Genomic DNA, 18,654 nt, shown 5'->3' with positions numbered 1-18,654 from the left:
GATCATTCAAAATACGTATTTATTATGACAAAGCAGTGAACAGGAAGGGATTATGGGGGACAGAAGAAAAGCAACACAAGAGAAGAAAGAAAAGAAACATGCACAAACAACAACAAGAAATACATAGAACATCTAGACTGATTATTAATATGCTGGTGCCATCGTCAGCGAGATGTATTTCCGGTTTATACCATGTGGGGGCCTATTGGCCAATGAAAGAGGGGGACGGGGGTGGGGGTGTCTATAAGCTAAGTGATTGAAAGAGTTAGAGTGTACACAAATCAGTTCTGTGATCTAGACCCCAGTAATCATGTGAATCTCTTATGAATGTAAGCCCGTTGGCGACCAACCCTACGCCGCCCCATCGCCAATCCCTGATTGTTTGCCAATCCCAATCTCTGTGCTGAACTCTTGCCGTCATCTTTGGTGGACGGCCACTCCTTGGGAGAGAAGCAACAGTGCCAAACTCTCTCCATTTAAAGACAACTTATCTGACTATCGATTGATGAACATCTGGGCTTTTAGAGATGGTTTTATATCCTTTCCCAGCTTTATACAAATCAACAATCCTTGATCACAGGTCTTCAGACAGCTCCTTTGACTGAGCCATGATGCACATCAGACAATGCCACTTATATTGCCATTATAGTGGGCAGGGCAGCTTTAAACCACTCATCTGTGATTGGGCACACACCGGACTTAAAATGTTTGGTAAACATTGGTTTCAAATTGCTCTTTAAGTCTCGTTAGGTAGAGGGTTCACTGACTTTTTTTTTGTACTTGTTTACTGTCATTGTTTGCATACTATCCTCATTAAAATATGAAAACCTATAAATGTTTGGGTGATTTTAGTTAAAGCAGACACTGTATTTTCATCTGTGTGATTTTGACAAAGATCAGATCACATTTGATGGTGATTTTATGCAGAAATGTGAGAAATTCAAAAAAAAAAATCAGATACTTTTGCATACCATACCACTGTATGTGAAAAACTGCATTAAAGGGCAAAAAAAAAAAAAAAAAAAACTACAAAAACAGAAAAAAAAAAAAAAAAAAACACTTCACAAAACAAAAAAAATACCAAACTGCAGAAAGATTGGCAAAAAAATCCTTAAATCAGGAAGGAAAACAACAAAAAATGTATTAATCAATTTGATATTTTAGTTAAATTGCTACAAGCACTCATGGGCTGCCATTGACGGTTCTAGATGTCCACTCCATGTCAACTGGGAGGGGGGGAATGTACACGGACGATTAATTCCCCACACCAGCCACCCCCACTAATCCCCACATTTTAAACCATGAGTCCTTGACAAAAGCTTGCGTTAAATCTTAAAACATTAGGATCAGTACCTGCGGTCCAGGAAGTCCTTCACCTGGAGGTCCAGGTAATCCAGGCAACCCTCGGAAACCGATATCGCCCTAAATCAATGAAAACCAGGAAAAGCTTGATTAGCAATTGTGGGAAAGCAAATTCTAATAGCTGCAAATATTCTGAAAGAAAATTGTTTGTTTCACGTCCCTTGTTAGAATAAGTGGAATGGAATATAAATGAATGTTTAAAGCATAACAATCATTTTCTCATTCAATGCTGAATTATTCAATTGTTCTCTCTTTTATTCATGTTGTTGATTCTCTCACCTTTGGACCAGGAAAGCCTATCCCATCAGGGCCAGGTTCTCCTGGAAGCCCAGGCAAGCCAGTGGGGCCCTGAAAATACATAAAAATTTAACTGTCATACTGAAGTGAAGTGAAACTTGAATTATTGGAATTGCATTGATGTCTCATTATACTGTAGTTACCATATTTTCCGCACAATAAGGCGCACCTTCAATGAATAGCTTGTTTTAAAGTTGTTTTTATATACAGGTAGTCCCCGGGTTACGACATACTCGACTTACGCAATTTTGTCTTTACAATGCTGGAGTCTCGTCCACCATTTTGTTTCCAGTCTCCACCAAAACAATTGGTGTTCAAACATCCACCTAGTCTAAACAATATGTAAATTAAGATGAAAAGAAAAGAAATAGATTAAATGAGCCTAATCTGCCTAACAAAAGCGCGCTAGTTTAAATACCACGAATGCTAACGTATTTACAATTCTCATAGCAAATCACTCACACATAACTCCAAAAACTGTAGCTCTAAACTTAATTGCAAAAGCAAAAACTGTAGTCTAAACTTAATTACAAAAGAATACACTAACATACATTAGCTGAAACAACTTACAGCCTGATGTGGGCCAAACCAGAGCGCAGCTATCCTTTATCCATGTCAGACGTCTGAGTCTGCTTCTCAGTCATACAAGCGACAGTCCAGCCACACCAAACGCTGCCACCAGAGGGCAGTGTATCCTTCAACGAAATACAATACCTTTGGACTTTTTGGATAGTTATTTTGAGATTTAAGGGTACTTAAAAGGTTATTTCTGACCAACGCGGAAATTTGGGTTACGTCGCCAGCATAGGAACGGAACTCGTTCGTAACCCGAAGAATACCTGTATATATATCAGCATTAAAAGGCGCAGTAGTAGTAGTAGTAGTAGTAGTAGTAGTAGTAGTTGGGGTTGTGTTATGCATCCACTAGATGGAGCTGCGTTAAAGACTGTCTTGATTAACCAATGGATAAGGTGCATTGGATTATAAGACGCACTGTTGGCTTTTCAGAAAATTGAAAGCTTTTAGGTGCGCCTTGTAGTGCAAAAAGATACAGCACCTTATTTCCATTATAGATTATAACAGTCGATAACAATTTGGAAAAAAAAAGTTGGAGGTTTTGGTCTGACGGCTTTTTTTAACAAATGCTTTGGTGCAGAATCACAATTCATTATTACATTGTTTACTTCAGCTACTATTTACTGTGCTGTTATTACATGCATACAAATACCTAACCATATGCCTTTTAAAACATAATTGCGGGGTGTTTTGCTTTGCACATATAAACTTTTCAAACCTAATTCATACATATAAAAATTCACAAAACCAAATCGCAAAAATGTTATCAGCCAATTTTGCCAAAATTGCCACACAAAAAAAACATCCCCATCCATTTTCACCGGCTGCATTCAATTCTAGAGGCACATTCAACGCCCACAAAAACATGTCCATTCACTGCTATTGATTTTTGACTCGGAACTGCAAAAATTCTCCATTGGTGGTCATTACTTTTGAAAAAAAAAAATCCCATAAGTGCCCCTAAAGTTAACAGGAAGTGAGGCAAAATGTACAGGAAGTGACCCGGAAATGCCGCACAATCAAGAGGTTGCGATCAATGAACAGGTAGTGAACCAGAAATTCCCTAAAATCAACAAGAAATGATCCAAAATCTACAGGGAGTGACCCCGGAATGCCCACAATGTACAGGAAGTTACCTAAAGTTGACTCATTGCCTGCCATTGACAACACAGAAAATTTATTTGAATTGTGAGGCTGTGAATGTTCATCTTTAAGAACCAATGATGGCGCTAGACGTCCAATTAATTTTAAACTGCGCGAGGCGAATGAACGAATGTCAAAATGGATTGGACATCTAGGGCCGTCAATTGCAGCCAATGAGTTGACAAGGAAGTGACCTGAAAAAGGCACAAAATTTATAGGAAGTGAGCAAAAACCCTAAAGGAAGTGACCCAAGAGCAGAGGTGGGTAGTAACACGTTACATTTACTCTCTTTCTCTCTCTCTCTCTCTCTATATATATATATACACACACACACACCGTATTGGCCCGAATATAAGACGGCCCTGATGATGAGACGGCCCCCTCATTTTCAAGACTCAAGTTTGAAAAAAGACATTTTCAACACCAAATTAATTTGTATACAGAAAATAATTACAGTACACCTGAAACAAATGATTATAACAATACATTTGAGAGAAAAAGCATGTTATTTTGCCTCATTCAAATCTTAATATCTGAACATTTAAATATGTAAACTAAAGTGTAATCACATTCGTAAATGAATGGCTTCTGGTTTTTCAAATGTAAATAAACCAATCTATTGTGATAAAACAACAAAATTGCAATAACTGCATTAACCATCAAAGTGAAGTCTAACTGTAACTGTAGTCTTGAAACAAATCTGAATAAAATGCAAGAAAATAATGCAAACTGGTTAAACTTGAGAGTAGCTGAGATCTTTCATGACAGAACATTACTCCTCAAGTTCAGCATTCGCTTCAATGATATCTGGCATCATATAGCGTCGTGAATGGGTATAATGTCTAGACCACGAATATAAGACAAGTCTTATTTCAATGCAAAAAAAAAACGTCTTATATTCGGGCAGTGGATACATAGCACAATCAATCTGGCGTGCCAGGTTAGCATTTTCTAGTATTGTTTTTTTAGTGTTTTTTTTTTCAATGAAACAAGCACATTTGTTAACACTAAAAAACCCAGCAGAGGCCGACTTGGCCTTTCCCGTGACAAACACTCCTAATATTCCCTAGCAATGGCCGATTTGGCCTCTCCCCCGTGACTCATGTGACAGTTTGTGTCAGTTCAAGTCAAGCTACATTTATTTAATTACATTTAATTATGAAGTTTGACACTTTTTACACATTTTTTACTTCACTTCTATACTCCACACATAACGACAGAAAGAATGGCCCAAATGTGTACATTGTTTTGAAGAAGAAAAAAAAGTGTTTTAGAACTGAAATTTGAGTATAAAGCAGGAATTGTGTTTATAGTTTAGAAGGACTGAATTAGGGGCATGGAGTATGGATTGTGGTCATTGTGTCTGAAGTTAATGTATGTCGAGTGGTTGCATTTCCATATGAACGGCTGTTGTCTTTCCGACAACGACTTGCCAATTCAAAAGCACTTGGGTCATTTTTGCCAGCTCTGGGTTTTCCGGGGGAGAGGCCATATTGGCCATTGTTTGGGACTAGTAGGAGTACCAGAATTCTCTGGGACTTCTAGTGTTAAGTGCCATATTTTTCAGGTTATATAATAAAATGGGGATTTTATAGTTATAGTTATACTCAAAGCATCTAGCCACTGATTAGATTAAAGAAGATAAATTGTACAAGTGTACATGTTTATTTGCAAACAGAAAGTTCATGTGTAAATTACCACAGGGCCAGGATAGCCTTCTCCTTTAGGGCCGAATGGACCTGCAGGGCCTGGATCTCCATGGTCTCCCTATGGCACATGGATATGGTACATACAGTACAAGTCATTCATTCATAGTAGACTGATGTTGGTGAAAAGGACTCAAAACTATATTCCAGTCTTTCTGATTAAAACTCTTTAAATGAGTTTGTCACCATCTGACATCGAATCCATTTGAACTGGGAAGGAATCGTCTTTTGCCATTTGTTAGTTATCGTAATTTTCGGGCTCTAAGGCGCACATGACTATAAGCCGCCACCCACCAAATTTGACACAAAAACAGCATTTGTTCATAGATAAGCCGCACTACACTATAAACTGCAGCTGTCCTCAGTATTATGGGATATTTTTACCAAAAGATATTAACCGGTACCTCGATATGTGATCGCAGCATCATAAGATCAAATGAACCACCATAAAGTTTGAACCAATTGGCTGCAAAGCTTCATTTGACCATCACTGCTCCCTTGGGGGAAACAGTCAACCTCTGCTGCCACCTGCCATCAACACTGTTGTCGTCCAACATGCCTCCTAACATGCATTGCAGCGCTCCAGATGTAAATAACAATCAAAATTCATATTCTTTGCTAATTATTTCTTCAGTTACTGTTCCGGTTGTTTCATTAATTTCTAGTAATGGTATTTGGTAACATTTTATTTGACAGTGGCGCCATAAGACTATCATAAGATCATAATTATGACTGCCATGAGCATTACGCTTGTGACAGATGTCATTTTGTGCCATCCGGCAAATGATCTCACTTTTGAATGGATGTTAAGATTCGAGCTGGACATGAATGGAGTTAGTGACATATTTCATAATTACAGATGTCCCGATCACGTCATTTTCAAAGTATCGCAATCGGCAAAAAAAATATCAGCCATGCCTTTTTTTAATATATATATATTTTTTAATTAAATCGTTTTCTAATTGTATTTAACGTTACAGACATAATATGTTACACTCACCCAGAGTCTTTACTTTAGGCTTAAGGTAGGGTTATCAAATTTATCCCAATAACGGCAGTAATTAATTTTTTAAAAAATGTATTACGTTAAAATATTTAACGCAGTTAATGCATGCGCTGCACGACCCACTCACGCATTGTTGCGCTCAATCTGTAACGGCGCCGTTTTACCTATATAGAGAGATAAAAGGCAGCGTAAAATGAGTAGAGTGAAATTTGGCACCCTTTGGACCCTTTTTTTAATTGGCTATAGCCTTACAATCCCTCTCCCTACGATTAGAAATATCATGGGAAGTAATGTGGGGAAGCAAGGTAGCACTTGATCTTTTTCTTAACACCTTATGTTATTTCCCAACGCAGAGAAGCTATATCAATTGGTCGCACTACGCACAGTCATGGTTCCACTTCCCATCATGCATTTGGCCATGGCTACAGTATCATTTACTGAAAGCTCAGCAAATACACTAGATGACAATATTTAGTCACAATATACAAAGTCACAAGTCTCTCTATCCGTGGATCTCTCTCACAGAAAGAATGTTAATAATGTAAATGCCATCTTGAGGATTTCTTGTCATAATAAACAAATACAGTACTTCTGTACTGTATGTTGAATGTATATATTCGTCCGAGTTTTATTCATTTTTTTCTTAATGCATTGCCAAAATGTATATGATCGGGAAAAATTATCGGGAATGATTGGAATTGAATCGGGAGCACAAAAAAAGCAATCGGATCGGGAAATATCAGGATCGGCAGATACTCAAACTAAAATGATCAGGATCGGATCGGGAGCAAAAAAACATGATCGGAACAACCCTATTCATAATGTTATTAATGTCCATGATAGTGTCATGTCATAAATATGATGTCATAGTTATGACAGTCTTTATGGCTGTCTTATGATGCTGCTCTCAAAGTGTTACCTATTAACCCAAATAAATACACAAATAAGCCGCACTGGACTATAAACCGCAGGGGAAAAAGTAGTGGCTTATAGTCTGAAAATTACGGTATTATATCAAAATGTATGTATATATCAAAAATGGCGAAAATAGGCTTTGCATGTTCTCAGTATTTTAAAAAAAAAAGTGTGTCAATGGTAGATGGTCTATTCATTTTATTCCTTCTTCAAATGGATTGGACTTCTATTGCCATTAACGGCGTAAGCATACTGTACAAGCAAGTTGGGTTTCACCTTTGGACCGGGAAGCCCATAGCCGGTCTCCCCAATTGGACCAGGAGGTCCGCTTGGTCCAACATCACCCTAGAGGACAAGTTTCAGTTCATGTTAGTGAAAACTAGCTGTTGACTTGACATTTCTCATTATCACAGGTTTTATACAAATAATTCCAAGTAATTCAAACTGAACTTACACTGTTAATTATCACAGGTTTTATACTAATTATTCCAAGTAATTGAAACTGAACTTACCTTGGGTCCCATTACAAAGCGTCCGGGTGGACCAGGTAAACCCACCCTGCCTTGTGACCCTGGTTCACCCTTTATAATTTAATGACGAAAATAAAAGAGTGAATGTGTTTTGCAAATATACACACTAAAACAGTCCATCTGGCAGTGTATTCTAAACCAATCCCGACCTTGGGTCCTAAAGGGCCACTAATGCCAGGTGGTCCAGTCAAGCCTCTTATTCCCCTTTGACCTTGGTCACCCTTCAGAGATGGGTGGAAAATACAGTCATTAATTGGTCATGTACAGCTAAAAAAGGCCTAATTAAAGAGTAAGAAAAGTTTTTTTACCTTTTCACCTTGTATTCCAGTCCCAGGTGACCCTTCCGCCCCCCTCAGGCCTGGAGCTCCTGGCTCACCCTACCGTAGTCAAAGAACACACATGCATGTTTTCATGGATAAAATCTTAATTTATGTCTAAATGTAGTATGACTATCTACAGTTTTTATAACTATGCATTGTCACAATTGCTCCAAGAAAATAAAATGTAAAAGAGGTTTAACACCCAAAATGTCCATCCATTTTCTATCCCCCTAATCCGGTTCAGGGTTGTGCGGATTTGAAGCCTAATTCCTGCCGAGTTCAGGGCAAACGGCTAATTCCACCCTGGACTTGTCACGAGTCAATCACACACAAATCGGAGGGAGTTTATTGTACAGTACAGTGAACAGAGGTGGGTAGTAATGCCTTACATTTACTCAACTAAATTTTTGAGAAAATGTACTTCTAAGAGTAGTTTTATTAAGCCATATTTTTTTTACTTTTATTTGAGTAGATTTGTGAAGAAGAAACACTACTTACTCCACCACTTAGGGCTTAACAAGAGTCCTTACATTTTTCCTCTATATTCTACATATTAGATTGGTCTTAATTTTGGCTAGTTTCACCAGTGAGACATTGCAAAAATAATCACATGACTTCATCATAGACTTCATAATGTATTGATGGGACACGGGGCCGATAAATAGGTGGCCTGCATTGTTGACGAAGCCGTCATAGCTGACCGGTCGGAATCATAGACAAAAAGATTTTTTCGTTGAAAATTCTTGTGAATAAATGCTTAAATCCCTGAATTCTTTATAGATATGGACGTAAAACAGTCTCGATTCTTGGTTAGAAGCAAAAAAAAAAACATGCAGTTAACATAGTGTAAATATGTCGAAGTACAATGCTAGTCTGTTAGTCAATGTAGCTAACAGCTGTCTTATGTAAATAGAGCTCTTCCGGTAAAAAATATTATGAATAAATGCTTAAATCCCCAAATTCTTTATAGATATGGACGTAAAACAGTCTCAATTCTTGGTTAAAAGCAAAAAAAAAATGTGCATTTAGCATTTATTTTACATAAATATGTCGAAGTACAATGCTAGTCTGTTAGTGAATGTAACCAGCGGCCGCCTTAAGTAAACAGGTTTTCCTGTGAAAAATCTTGTAAATAAATGCTTAAATCATTCAATTCTTTATAGATATGGAGGTAAAACAGTCTCAATTCTTGGTTAAAAGCAAAAAAAAAAAAAAAACAAACAAACAAAAAAAAAGTGCTGTTAGTATTTATTTTACGTAATTATGTCAAAGTACAATGCTAGCTTGTTAGTGAATGTAGCTAGCACTCGCCTTATGTAAACAGAGCTGTTCCGGTGAAAAATCTTGTGAATAAATGCTTAAATCCCCGAATTCTTTATAGATATGGACGTAAAATAATCTCTATTCTTGGTTAAATACAAAAAAATCATGCAGTTAGCATCTATTTTACGTAAATATGTCAAAGTACAACGTTAGTCTCTTAGTGAATGTACAGTGGGGAGAACAAATATTTGATACACTGCCAATCCCACTGTATGTAGCGGCCGTCTTATGTAAACAGAGCTTTTCCGGTGAAAATTATTGTGAATAAGTACTTAAATCCCCGAATTCTTTATAGATATGGACGTCTAACAGTCTCGAGTCTTCATTAAAAGCAAAAAATGTGCAGTTGGCATTTATTTTACGTAAATATTGCGAACTATGATGCCAATGCAGTAGCGGCTAATTTCTCCCATTGATTTTTTACAACATTTCAAAATGCATGCATGGTACAAAAAATATAATAATTTCCTTGAATCCTTGAACAAATCACTCCTGAGATAATGTATCCTGTTTGTATGCAGTACAGCTTTCGTACTTTTTCAACAGAAATCCGGCATTAGATCGCTGCGTGCGTGTGTTTGTGAATAGCTCCTCTTGATGTGGGCGGCCCCCTACTTGAAGGCGAGGCGTAGTGCATGACTGATCTGACCCGTTAATACCATTATGAAGTCTATGACTTCATTATACCAATCAGACGTGACAATACAGTCACATGACAACACAAGTTTGCAGTCAGAGGTCCTATGATCACACCAGCTTGTTCAATCACATAAACTATTTGGCATAAATCGTTGCCGTCGACATTACTCGAAAACGTAAACTTCTCTCCCAGTTTTTATTTGGCACTGATAGACCAAGGAAAACCGTAGATGTGATAGTTTTAATTTCATGGTACTAAATACGTTTCCTAAAAATAGAAGGCACTCATGCTCTTTAAAAGGGGTGACGTATAATTTCTGCAGATTTTTCTGGTCAGAATTCGATCATTTTGTCTATTTGTTTGGCCTAATATGGTCATGTAACAGATTATAGTACAGTATAATAATAACAATTCATATACTGTAGATGACATTGTACTAAGAAAAAAAATACCATTGTTTAAAAAAAAAAAAATCTGACTTTTAAGGCTTTTTCACCATCAGCGGATTTTAAGGTGGGGCCAGGCCCCCCTGGTGACCGAAAAGTGTCATTGTATGTAATTGACTTTATTATATATATAAAAGTTATAGAGCAATTAAACTGCAACAAAAATGAATGAAATGAACAAGAAAAAATATTTTCATAATGGGTCAAAATTATTTTTCGAACAGATCATGTGCCTAGCAACTTAGACGGTCATTTGCTTTACATATAATACCCCCCCCCCCAAAAAAAGTTAGGGGAGGGCAATTTTATTTTTCAAATGATTTTTTTTCTTTGATTGAATTTTTTTTTTTTTTTTTTTTTGATTGAAGCAACTTTTTTGGGGATTAAATGATTTAGACACAAATGTCCTACCCATAATATGGTCCAAACAAAAATAGGATTGCTTCAATCAAAGAAAACTTTTTCAATGAAAAATTAAGTGTTCAAATGCAAAATTTTCAATCTCAAATATTTTTTCGCATTCAAAAACTTTTTCCATGATTGAAAGTTTTCTTTTTTTGATTGAAGTGATTTTTCTTTTTGAAAATATATATTTTTTGAAGCAACTTATATTTTGACTGAATAATAAAGACAAAAATGTCCAAGCCAAAATGTGGCCCAAACACAAATCAATATTACTTCAATCAAAAAAACAAAACAAAACAAACAAAAAAAAAATCAAAGAAAAATAACTTTCACATGCATTTTTTATTTTTTTTTTATTTTTTGAGTTTCAAATGTATTTTTGCATTCAAACACTTTTTTTTTTAATGAAGCGACTTTTTTTTTGGTTAAAAATGTATATTTTGATTGAAGCAACTTTAAAAAAAAAAAAATTATTGAAGCTACTTTTTTGGATTGAATAATAACGACAAATCTACCTCCATTTGGCTCCTCCGCCCAGGGGATACGATTTTTTGACTCGGGTAACTACATTGGCACGACACTGGCCGGCATACCATATTCAATGGATGACGATCTTGGCGAAAAGTATTGCCTAAGCAGCCTGATTTAGAATTCCCCTCAAGAATGATGGGAAACAAAAAACACTCATTGTCAACTTATTATTATAAATATTCTTGTAAGTTAATTTTATTGCTGACATTGTGTTTCAGGGTCATTAACATGTTGTGCCCCCCCTGCCCCAAAAGTCAAACTCCACCTATGTTTTTCACCCAATATAGTTTTACCTTTACCTAAGAAAATTTTCTTTTACTTGAGTATCATTACTTTGAAGTAATGTTACTCCTACTTTAGTAAAATATTTGCCTACTCTACCCAACTCAGACAATGAACATTTGTCAAAAAACTTTTCAGACTGAAAAATGAACGAAAGCAATACGGAGCTATTAGCTACCTTCTGTCCAGGAGCGCCGTCCTCCCCTGGCAAACCTGGTAACCCCGAAATTCCTGGTGATCCTTGCTCACCCTGGGGACACATATTATTTTACTCATTGTAAATGTGAGACCTCTAGGGTACGGTCATCATGAAAACCTTATCTCCATGTTCTCCCACTCCTCTCTCTCCAGGAGCACCAACCTCACCTGGGAACCCCTGGTCTCCCTGTCTCATAGAGGAAAACATGTTCAAGTTCAAAGGGATTATCATCTTAAAAAATGCTAAAGTAGGAATGTAATGGATGAAAGTGTAAGAGCCATTTTTAAATTAGCATTTGTCTGATTTGTTGTACAAACCTTGGGTCCAGGTAAGCCTTCTCCTGGTGGACCTCGTAGACCTGGTGGCCCTCTTGGACCTTCAATGCCCTGTAATATTTTGATGTATGAGCATAATTTTGCCAACAAAACAAAGTGACACACTAACAAATATTCAAACAGCATTCATTTGTTGCTTACCTTCTCACCCTGGATTCCCACACCGGGTAGGCCGATAGGGCCTACAGGACCAGGAAGGCCAAAGTCCCCCTACAAAAACCAAAACAAACAAACAAACAAAAAAAACAAGATTAATGGCACTGTTATTTAAATGTTAGTAGGTTAAATTACACTCCTCGAGCCCTATTTTAATACGCCATTCAAATATGGAGCAGTGTTAGTCTGCTCCAGGCAATGCGGTTTTGGTGAAAGGCACTAAAGATGGGAGAGAACACCAGTAATGTGTTCACTCTAGGCCTGAACGATATTGGAAAAAACTATTGCTGCGATTTTTTGGGGGTTTGCGATATTATATTGCAATATTAAATATATATATATATATTTTTTTTTTAAAGACATTTTCACTAGATGACTTGAATAGCTGTTTGCAAAGACATTGGATGACTCACAATGACCAGTGTACAGTGATCCCTCGTTTTTCGCGGTTAATGGGGACCAGAACCCGCCGCGATAAGTGAAAAACCGCAAAGTTGCGCACCCCAAATTTTTATTTTTTTGAGTGTGCTCAATGTATTTATTCAGATTTAGCACTGGAAAGAGATACATATAAGGCATGTTTTTTTATCACTTTTTCCCCAAAGTATGAGTTAAAAAATATATATACATACATAATGTATAGATATATTAATAAATGGTTTAAAGCACTTCAAATGTAATAATTATGATCAGTTTTAAACATAACTGTCCAACCGAATCATTTTTGAACAAGAATAAAGTACTGTAGTAGAAAAATGCTTGGCTTTATTAAATACTTCTGTTTATCTACCTTAGCTGTGACTCTTGGTGGACATGTAGAAATTACAAACTCCTCATGATCACTTCTGGCATTTAATTTATATGTCTCAAACGTCTCCACACACACACACACATTCATTCCAAAGCGGCTTCCTTGCAGAAACTGTTTAACAAGTTAAACGATGATTGACAGCTGCTGCGCTGTGATGTCCGCTTCTTTGGCAAGATCAAAGATACCAGCATCTTTAACTTTAATAAGCAAGTGCTGCAGTGACTGTGAGGTTCAAAGAGCTGGGAGAGGGAGGGTGTGAGTCTACATTTCTCACGAATATGAATCTAATTAAATAATCAATGCAAAATAAATCTGTATTGACTTTTACTAACTTTCATGTGAATTGGTTCAGGTGTACACTATTCGATTGAAACCGTTGATTCCAAAAACCACTAAAGAAACATTTTGAAAACTTAATTAATTAGCAAATTTAAATTGCAATATTTGAACATAAATTATATGAACATACACAATAAATACAATCCTGTTAATAATCTCTTAACTGTCCAGGCATGCAAAAAATTAACATTTGTCTTAAGGCCACTCAACATTGTCTGTCTTGATAAATAGAATAAATATAACTGAAAAAAGGACAGCCAAACTGAACAAAAAATGAAAGTTCCTTTCGTCTGCTTTAAGACCACATAAATTAAAAAAAAAAAAAAAAAAAAAAGAAGAAGAAAAAGAAAAGAAAATTGGGGAGAAGGGGGTGAACCTCGGCTCACTACATTTCTAACAGTTCAATTAACGTCAACAGTAGAAGGAACTTCTTTCTAAGCAGTTTTCCTACTCGGGTTTAGCAGGTTAGCAAGCTCACACAGTTTATTGGTATGCTAACTCTGATGCAGGTTGGATTTCAGTAGCAAAATTAGTGGTCTGTTCCCCACCTCCAGAATGTTGACGTCTTTTTACATTACGCACAGTGGCTGCTGCTGGCTGAAAAAAAACTAATATCCCTAATATCTCCTAATATTTAATGTGTGTTTGCGTGTGTGTCTGGGGTTGGAGAGTCAAGTCATCAGCCATTAAAATGTGCGTTTGTAGGGGGAAAATTGGACTGGCACATTCAGCAAGTTAAAAAGGGGTAAATGTAAGTCTGAACATAATGAAAATAATTCACTTTATAATGGTAAGGTCAATTCTTTTCTTACAGCATATGAAAAGACAATCTAAATGACCAATATAACTGAACTCATGATATAATGCAAATAAAGTTTAGCATTACATGCCAAGCTACCATCAATTATGCTTTTAATGAATTGATTTCTGTTAGGGCCTCCGCCCCTCCTTCCTGACCTGATTACAGGTCAGACGGGTGGAGCGGCCACAGTTGAGACCCGTTAACATCAGCCAGCTTTAAAAGCCCAGCAGATGCACCACCACGTCACCCAATCAACTTGTCTGGTTCCTCCGTCAGTTGTTTCTCGCTAGGGGAGCAACGGTTCAGTTAGCCTACGGTTCGGTTTGAACCTCGGTTTTGTGATCACGGTTTCGGTTCGGTTTGCTTTTTGCATTATTATTATTTTTTAAACTGTCTTTATTTTGCTTTTAAGAAAATGAAATAACCACTTAAAATGTAAACATGTTCGACTGTTAAAATGCCTCTTAGCTCTTTGGCTAGTTTAGTGACTGACTACTGAAATACACACACAGTAGTAAAAGAGGTACTTGGCAACGTAACTGGTGTTACCTTTCATGTTTTTTTTTTCTTCATTTTTTTCAAAAAAAAAAAAAACAACAAAAAAAAACAAAAACAAAAAACCATAGTAACCTTTGCTATGTTTGGAGGTCATTTAATGTTCTGAATCAACCGTTAAAGTTGATAAAATTGCTCCCGTTTTTGCATTAGTTCCCTTCTGTGGTTGTACCCCTTTTTTAAGAAGGGGGACCTTAGAATGTGTTCCAATTATAGAGGGTCGGTTGGGAAGTCGAATCTTGGATTCAGGAGGAGCAGTGTGGTTTTTGTCCTGTCTGTGGAACAGTGGACCAGCTCTACACCCTCGGCAGGGTCCTCGAGGGTGCACGGGAGTTCGCCGAACCGGTCAACATGTGATTTGTGGATTTGGAGAAGGCGTTCGATCGTATCCCTCGGGGACCCCTGTGGGGGGTGCTTCGAGAGTACGGGATACCAAGCCCCTTGGTAAGGGCTGTTCGGTCCCTGTAAGACCGGTGCCAGAGTTTGGTCCGCATTGCTGACAGTAAGTCTGATTTGTTCCCAGTGAGGGTTAGAGTCTGCCAAGGTTGCCCTTTGTTACAGATTCTGTTCATAAATTTTATGGAAAGAATTTCTAGACACAGCTGAAGCGTTGAGGGGTCCGGTTTGGTGGCCTCAGCATTGCATCTCTGCTTTTTGTAAATGATGTGGTGCTTTTGGCTTCATCAAGACGTGATCTCCAACTGTCATTGGAGTGGTTCCCAGGCGAGTGTTAAGTGGTCGGGATGAAAATCAGCACCTCAGTCGGAAAAGGGTGGCGTGCCCTCTCCAGGCCGGGCATGAGATCCTGCCCCAAGTGGAGGAGTTCAGGAATCATGGGGTATTGCTCACGAGTGAGGGTAGTCGGGAGCGAGTGTTCAACAGGCAGCTCTGTGCAGCGTCTGCAGTGATGCGGACTCTGTACCGGCGGTAAAGAAGGACCTGAGCCAAAAGGCGAAGCTCTCGATTTACTAGTCGATCTACGTTCCTAGTACCGTCACCTATGGGTCGTGACCGAAAGAATAAGATCCCGGATACAAGCGGGCGAAATGAGTTTCCACTGCAGGGTGTCTGGGATCTCCCTTAGAGATATAGTGAGAAGCTGGGTCATCTGGGAGGGATTCGGGGTTGAGCCGCTGCTCCTCCGTGTTGAGAGGAGCCAGCTGAGGTGGCTCGAGCATTTGGTTCTGACCCATCCCTGGAGAGATGTTCCGGGCATGTCCCACCAACGGGAGGCCCTGGGGACGACGCAGGACACGCTGGAGAGACTATGTCTCTCGACTGGCCTGGGAACGCCTTGGGATCTCGCTGGAGGAGCTGGTTGAAGTGGCTAGGGAGAGGGAAGCCTGGACTTCCCTGCGAAAGCTACTGCCCCCGCGACCCGATGCCAGGATAAGCGTTAGATAATGGACGGATAAATGGTTCAATGCACACCGTTTCCTTATTTATGAATGAAACCCCTTGGCATTACCCACACATAACAGTGTTTTTTCCCACAAATTTGCGGGTATCAGGTCACATATTTTGGCGCAGACAACATTCCAAAACATATGCAGCGTGAGCTGCACTGGCGGAAATACGCTTGCGTCACATACCTTCGCAAGAGCATACGCACGCCATCAATGAAAATGTGTTATCCTCAAACAGGTACTAGGACATGGTATGTACATGTACCATGTAAAACACCTAGGCAAAGTCATGGAGGATTGAATATTTCTTTTGATCATCTTTGTGGGGTTTTTTTTTCATGCGCAGTGGTAAATACATTTTATCATGCAATGTACAAATTCTCATTTTTTGACCAGATGTCCACAGAATGAGACAAAACTAGGTGAAAGTTAAAAAAAAGCTCAAAATGATGCTATATTTATGTTTTATAGTATTATTTTTAGATAAATATTAAAATGAAAATACATTTTTTTAAAAGACAAATTAATATTATACAGTCCAGTCCCTGACAAAAGTCTTGTCGGTTATCCATTTTGTAGAAACAATTGCTAATAACCTGACTTTTAATTGTTCAATTGGTTTCAGAAATGGCTCATATGTATGGAGGACCAGGAGTGCAAAAATTCAATAAATAAATACACAATTAAAGAAATAATTAAAAGTGTCATTAAAATGCTTTTATTTCAATATTTATTTATTTATTTCAATATTTATTTCAATTTTTATTTATTTATTTCAAGTTATATTTATTTATTTCAATTTTTATTTATTTATTTCAATTTTTATTTACCCAAATGATGTTGAATGTACAAAAATATATTTGTTTCACTGAAAAAAGACTGATAATTTAATGAAGACATTAAGGTCAAATTTTGGCATGACAAAAGTTTTGTCACCTACAGAAAGTAGTGTGAAAATTGAACAAAAAATGTACTTCAAATACAAAAATATGTTACATAACATAAAATGAAGTAGTGGTGCTGTGAGATCCAAATTGAATATTTTGTATCACTTCCATGGACTTGAAGGACTGCATCCATGCGGTTTGGCAAGGATTCTGCAATTTATTGATGAAGTCATCAGGAACATCAAAGAAAGCAGTCTTGCATGCCTCCCAGAGTTCATCAATATTCTTGGGTTTCGTCTTCCATGCTTCCTCTTTCATCCTGTTTATGTCTGGTGACTGGGCTGGCCAGACCTGGAGGATCTTGATCTTCTTTGCCTCGAGGAACTTGAGGTAGAGATTGAAATATGCAATGGAGCACCATCCTGCTGCAGAATTTGTTCCTTTTTATGGTTAAGAATGTAAGAGGCAGCTAAGATTTGTTGATATTTTAGACTTTATGTTGCCTTCCACCCTGCAGATCTTTTGCACACCCCCATACTGGGTGTAACCCCAGACCATGATTTTGCCACAACCAAACTTCACTGTTTTGTGGCAAAAGGTGGATTTTTCAGATGAATCTTCCATTGAAATACACCACAGTAACCGCAAATATTGCAAGAGACCTACTGGAGCCGGCATGGATCCGAGATCAGAAAACAGAAAACAATTGAATAATTAAGTCGGGTTATTAGCAATTGTTTCTACAAAATGGATAAGCGCCAAGACTTTTGTCAGGGACTATATATACACAGTGGTACCTCTACATACAAAGTTAATTCGTTCCAGGACCTTGTTTGTAAGTCGAAATGGTCATATGTCAAGCAGGATTTTCCCATAGGAATACATTGTAATTCCATTAATTCGTTCCACTGCCCAAAAACCTACACTAAATCCTTAATAAATACTGTCGGTACTATTACAAATGGCAATTACACATAGCAAAACAAATAAATTATAAGTAAAAATCGGAATAATATAATAATAATAATTATTAGGGCTGTCAAAATTATCGCGTTAACGGGAGGTAATTAATTTTTAAAATTAAACACGTTAAAATATTTGACGCAATTAACGCACAAACAGATTAAAATGACAGTGTCATGTCCATTTGTTACTTGTGTTTTTTGGTGTTTTTTCGCCCTCTGCTGGCGCTTGGGTGCGACTGATTTTATGGGTTTCAGCACCATCCAAGAGCATTGTGTAATTATTGACATCAACAATGGCGAGCTACAAGTTTACTTTTTGTTTTAAATTTTTACAAATTTTATTAAAACAAAAACATTGAGGGGTTTTAATATAAAATTTCTACAACTTTTACTAACATTTATCTTTTAAGAACTACAAGTCTTTCTATCCATGGATCGCTTTAACAGAATGTTAATAATGTTAATGCCATCTTGTTGATTTATTGTTATAATAAACAAATACAGTACTTATTTTCAAAAATATGGCATATTTTATAGATGGTTTGAATTGCAATTAATTAATTAATTTTTAAGCTGTGATTAACTTGATTAAAAATTTTAATCGTTTGACAGCCCTAATTATTATTATTATTCCTGTAGTAATGTAACAAATCGGGCTCTAATGTGGCAGACGTTTTTTGCTGTACCTGAACGCACGGCGCCCGAGAGCACCGTCAA

At 37.4% G+C, this 18,654-nt stretch overlaps 1 protein-coding gene across 1 annotated transcript in view; it reads right to left on the bottom strand.

Moving 5' to 3' along the window:
* LOC130928908 (collagen alpha-1(XXVIII) chain-like) overlaps positions 1-18,654 on the bottom strand; it is a 97,770-nt gene that overhangs the window by 28,142 nt on the left and 50,974 nt on the right. Inside the window, exons 16-26 of the mRNA XM_057855719.1 lie at positions 12,158-12,226; positions 11,999-12,067; positions 11,799-11,867; positions 11,661-11,732; positions 7,844-7,912; positions 7,685-7,756; positions 7,518-7,586; positions 7,282-7,350; positions 5,077-5,145; positions 1,642-1,710; positions 1,354-1,422 (exon numbers count right to left, since the gene is read on the bottom strand). Coding sequence (XP_057711702.1) covers positions 1,354-1,422; positions 1,642-1,710; positions 5,077-5,145; positions 7,282-7,350; positions 7,518-7,586; positions 7,685-7,756; positions 7,844-7,912; positions 11,661-11,732; positions 11,799-11,867; positions 11,999-12,067; positions 12,158-12,226 — 765 coding nt within the window. The remainder of the gene's footprint in view (positions 1-1,353; positions 1,423-1,641; positions 1,711-5,076; positions 5,146-7,281; positions 7,351-7,517; positions 7,587-7,684; positions 7,757-7,843; positions 7,913-11,660; positions 11,733-11,798; positions 11,868-11,998; positions 12,068-12,157; positions 12,227-18,654) is intronic.

Source organism: Corythoichthys intestinalis, chromosome 2 (assembly GCF_030265065.1).
Source record: "Corythoichthys intestinalis isolate RoL2023-P3 chromosome 2, ASM3026506v1, whole genome shotgun sequence".
Taxonomy (NCBI): domain Eukaryota; kingdom Metazoa; phylum Chordata; class Actinopteri; order Syngnathiformes; family Syngnathidae; genus Corythoichthys; species Corythoichthys intestinalis.
The sequence above is the reverse complement of the archived record's forward strand: the minus strand, read 5'-3'. Positions and strand labels throughout refer to the sequence as shown.